The sequence below is a fragment of the Nicotiana tomentosiformis genome, chromosome 7 (genome assembly GCF_000390325.3).
Source record: "Nicotiana tomentosiformis chromosome 7, ASM39032v3, whole genome shotgun sequence".
Taxonomy (NCBI): domain Eukaryota; kingdom Viridiplantae; phylum Streptophyta; class Magnoliopsida; order Solanales; family Solanaceae; genus Nicotiana; species Nicotiana tomentosiformis.
Genome location: NC_090818.1, coordinates 44075236 through 44079949, shown reverse-complemented (window position 1 = coordinate 44079949; position 4714 = coordinate 44075236). Strand labels below are relative to the sequence as shown.

At 36.5% G+C, this 4714-nt stretch overlaps 1 protein-coding gene across 3 annotated transcripts; it reads left to right on the top strand.

Annotated features, from left to right (window-relative positions):
• The first annotated feature begins 603 nt into the window (after positions 1-603).
• Positions 604-4462, top strand: LOC104100274 (beta-glucosidase 18-like). Of its 3 annotated transcripts, none has more exons than XM_009607479.4 (12): positions 604-718; positions 1287-1353; positions 1465-1523; positions 1626-1701; positions 1816-1890; positions 1982-2069; positions 2161-2413; positions 2488-2603; positions 3057-3330; positions 3424-3526; positions 3909-4017; positions 4117-4462. In XM_009607479.4, the coding sequence occupies exons 4-12, from the start codon at positions 1641-1643 to the stop codon at positions 4340-4342; spliced, it is 1305 nt and encodes a 434-aa protein (XP_009605774.1). In that variant the 5' UTR covers positions 604-718; positions 1287-1353; positions 1465-1523; positions 1626-1640; the 3' UTR covers positions 4343-4462. The 3 variants fall into 3 exon arrangements, with proteins under 3 accessions (XP_009605774.1, XP_009605773.1, XP_033513028.1); XM_009607478.3 differs by lacking the exon at positions 604-718 and adding an exon at positions 729-1029; XM_033657137.2 differs by lacking the exon at positions 604-718 and adding an exon at positions 1007-1131.
• The last annotated feature ends 252 nt before the right edge of the window (positions 4463-4714 follow it).

Below are 4714 nucleotides of genomic sequence, written 5' to 3'. Positions count from 1 at the left end.
TGTAAATTATAGCTTTTGATCGAATTTTGTACAATAAAAAATTATATTCAAGTTATATATAAATAATAGCATTTGACCGAACTTATATATATATATTATAAAAAACTTTAATTGTCCTATGTAAATAAGAAAATCTAGCTAAAATTAGGTAATTAAATTTAAAATCTGATATATATACCAAAAAATCCCATATATAAACACCACTTTTATTGCCCGGTATGGCCTTTTTATATTGGTCACTCTGGTGGTTGTCTATAGTTTTACCATCTATATGCGAAAAAAATGAATGGTCAAACATTCGTGACTTTTTTTGCTTGAGTAAACTATCATATACTTTTTCTGGTGTGTTTATCATTTTACAATAAAAAATTAACACGTTTCCTCCATCTCTTTCCCTAGTAAAATACTCCAAACGTGATCACCATTGTGTACGGACGAAATCATCTTTCTTAGTGAGAATAAAAACATAAAACACAACCTCAATGTACTGTAATTTGATGTCAAAGATTGGACCTGCTGTTTTGTGTGGTTTGTAATATTAGTAAATGAAATTATTTTATTGATTGCCCCTTCACGACTTCACCTACTCCTAATTTTAAATTGATGTAAGTACTACTCCGAGTTGGAGTTTGGACCCAGCAATTACAATAATCTTGATTTGAATCCTGTGGCCCCGGTAGATGTCACGCACTTCAATATTCTCCAATTGTCTCCTCTTGTAAGTTATGACTATTTCTGGCAGAGAAAATCCAGAACTCCATCTAGCTTTAGATTGCTGGTGTTTTTTTTGGACCCAATTCACATAATCAGTTGTGTTAGTTAAGTTGGGTCTAAGAAAACAGAGTTAGGTTGATAATTATTAGAGTGATTAAACCCGAAATGAAGAGCACCAATAACAGTTTCAGCTGCTATTTTCTTGTCTGTCTACTCCTACTTGTGTCTGTAAATTCCTTTGAGGAACCGCAGAATGTTAAGAGATCAGAATTCCCAGATGGGTTTCTTTTTGGAGCTACCACTTCTGCTTATCAAGTACTTTCTGCTCTTAATTATGCTCTTCTATTAATATAATACTACTACAACAACAACAATGGTGTGGGGAGGGTAACGTGTACGCACCTTACCCCTACGTTGGTCTTGGTCTAGAGAGCCTGTTTCCAATACACCCTCGCTATACCCTCGCCATCCTTCCCTCCAATAACTCTCGCCTTGCTCTTCTATTAATATGTCAACAAAATATTCTACTTTCTTGATTCTTCTAAAAAATGTATCTGAATCCTATGGTTTAGATTGAAGGGGCATTTCTCGAAGATGGTAAAGGACTGAGTAATTGGGATGTGTTTAGTCATACTAAAGGTAAATATCCATTTTCATATATCTTCTTGAATCCTAGTTCTTTTTTTTTTTCTTTTTTTTTTTATTTCTTTTCTATGCATATGTACTGAGAAAGATTTTCCGCTGTTTTAGGTAGGATAAAGAATGGAGATACTGGAGATATTGCGGATGATCATTACCATCGTTTTCTGGTTGACTTTCTGTTTTTTTTACCATACTTCCCGAAATAGCAAAATTAGTACAAAGTTCTTTTAAAAGAAACAAAATTTACTTTGTGATAACAATTATTGCAGGAAGATGTTGAGTTAATGCACTCTCTAGGCTTGAATTCCTATCGCTTCTCCATCTCATGGAGCAGAATCCTTCCTAGTACACTCCATTTTCCTTATCCTTAGCGCGTTTTTTGTTCCCTTTAATCGGATTACTTATTTCGTTTCAGTAATAGTATTTCTTAAAAATTTCTGTTATCTTGCATTGTGATAGGAGGAAGGTTTGGTAAAGTAAATTTTGCTGGTATTATGTTCTACAACAAGCTCATTGATTCTCTCTCACTCAAAGGTATAATATTTGCAGATATTTAATAGATACTTTTACTTTATGGATTCTTGAATGTTGTACTTAGATTTCAGAAATTGGCCTTTAATTGCAGGAATAACACCATTTGTGACTCTCAATCACCATGACCACCCCCAAGAACTCGAGGAAAAGTATGGGGGGTGGCTTAGTCCTCTAATGCAGTATGTTTTTTTTGTGTAAAATTTTAATGGTACATTAGATGGAAATCTAAGGATGTGCCTTTTTAATTGTTTCCCCTTTTGTGCCCTATAGGGAAGAATTTTCCTATTTTGCTCAAATTTGTTTCGAGAGTTTTGGTGATAGAGTGCAGTATTGGACCACAATCAATGAGCCAAATATGTTTGCAGAAATGGCCTATGTGAGGGGAGTGTACCCACCTGCTCATTGTTCCCGGCCTTTTGGCAACTGTTCAGTGGGAAATTCTGATACCGAACCTCTTATTGCAATGCACAACATGTTATTGGCACACGCCAAGGCTGCAAAACTGTATCGCGAGCATTTTCAGGCAAGTATCTGCTTTCACCTAACTCTTCAAAAGTGTAACATGTGCTTACACAAATTTGATGCTACTATATGCAGCCCAAACATGGTGGAATGATAGGGATTGTTGTGCATGCATTTATGTATAAACCGTTAAGGAATGATGACTTTGACCGTGACGCTGCTAATAGGGCTTTGGTATTTACCGCTGCTTGGTAAGTCTTACCGAGCTTGAAAGTTGGCCTTTAGCTAGACCGTTCATTCATTGACAGTGGCATATTGGCAATAGGCCTTTCATTACTCTACTGTGAACTCAAGCTTTGAGAAAACTCAGGAGATCATCATATATTACCTCAGATGTTGAAGTTTAGACTGTTAATATGTCAATTGCCCACTACCTCAGTACCTCTCTCTATCTCCTAACGTGCCTAAGTGTTTTTCTTGCCCTGTATGGCTATTTTCTTTGATTTTGTTTACTTGGATGATTCCACTACTATTGGAGGCTCCCTTTTTCATAGTAAAGTTTTTGCTGTAACCGGGCAGTAATAAAAAAAAAGAAGAACTATATACGGCAGTTCAGCCTTTTATTGAAACTTGCGACTGTGAAGTTTTTCTATTACTAGAACTTGCACTATAAATCTTGATGTGCTGTTGACCTCTTGTCTCAGGGTTTTTGATCCTTTAGTATATGGATATTACCCTCGAGAAATGCGCGAATATCTTGGAAGTTCACTGCCGACATTCACCTCAGATGAAAGAAAGCTTATCAAGGATAGTATTGACTTCATCGGAGTAAACCACTATGGCACCCTATATGTTAAGGATTGCATTTATTCGAGCTGCGTTTGTTCCAATTCTAGTTGTATTGCTGGTGGAGATCACCCTATCCATGGCTATCTCATTACTCTAGGAGAGAAAGATGGTGTTCCTATTGGAGAACCGGTACACAATTGTTTCTTATCCTAAATTTTGCTTTCCCCACAACCAAAACCTCACTTCGTCTTCTCATGAGATGCTTTTCCCTGTTTCCTATAGACAGGAATGCCTCGATTTTTTGTCGTTCCTAGAGGAATGGAGGAGATTGTGGACTATATGAAGAAGAGATATCCTAACAAACCTATGTTTGTTACTGAAAATGGTGAATAATCGACCCTCATTCACCTTGTGTTCAATTCATTATGATTCATATTTGTACTTCAGGTGTGCATAGTATCACGAGATGAGTTAGTACTGATATCTGGTTCTTTTAGTTATTACCTTCGACTATAGGCTTGATATAGCAGTTGTATTGGATCGTTATTGACATCTACGTTCTTCTGAGCTAAAAACGGAATCCCTGAACCAGTCAAAGATCCACCTGGCTAACAAGGAGGATAAATTCTTAAATTTGAAATTATGTCATGTTTGAGTTAACTTCTTTTTTTCTCCCATCCTCTGGCGTTATCTAGTCATGTTAGTTATGAGCGATTGCGACATTGTGCTTAATTTGCTGAAAAGGTGACTTATAAGGTGCATTCCAGGCTACTCTTCCCTAAATCCTACTACTGCACAAGCAGCTGAATTACAGCATGATATTAAGCGAGTTGAATTTCATAAGTCATATCTTGCATCTTTGGCTCGAGCAATCAGGTAAATGTACTCATATCTATCATCATTTACTGAAACAGGATCTCACGGACAAAACAATGAAATGAATGAAACTTTGTTACCTTGTTTTGAATTTGACAGGAAAGGTGCTGATGTACGTGGTTATTTCATTTGGAGCTTGATGGATAATTTCGAGTGGACGAGTGGATATGAGGTGAAATTTGGTCTGTACTATGTTGATCGCTCTACTTTAGATAGAGTTCCCAAGCTTTCAGCTAAATGGTATAGAGATTTCCTCACTGGCGAAAAACCAAGGAATGCAATATCATTCAAGTATACACAAGCAGATCAGTTATCACACAAATAGTCACGCATGCATAATCACACACAAGAATTATAAAAGAGATGAGAGCTCTGTGCAATTGAGAAATTCCAGATATTTATGTATAATAACACTTTTAAGTAAATAAGATATGGCGGTTTCTGATTTTGTTGTCACTTCTATAGATGTACTACCATTCTCCTCTTACATGCAACTTCTTTAAGCATAACGTTCGGGTCTATGAAATGCAAAGTTATGGCAGAATCAGCGACTGTGAGTGCAGCAGCAATATCAGCTGAGGCTCTCCTTTTAGCCATCAATAGATGAAGAATTGGTCATAATCAGAAGGTGGGAAGGGTAGATCCCTTATCTTCTAAAACAACTAAGAGGAAGGTGATCAAGATGTTATTGCTGCTA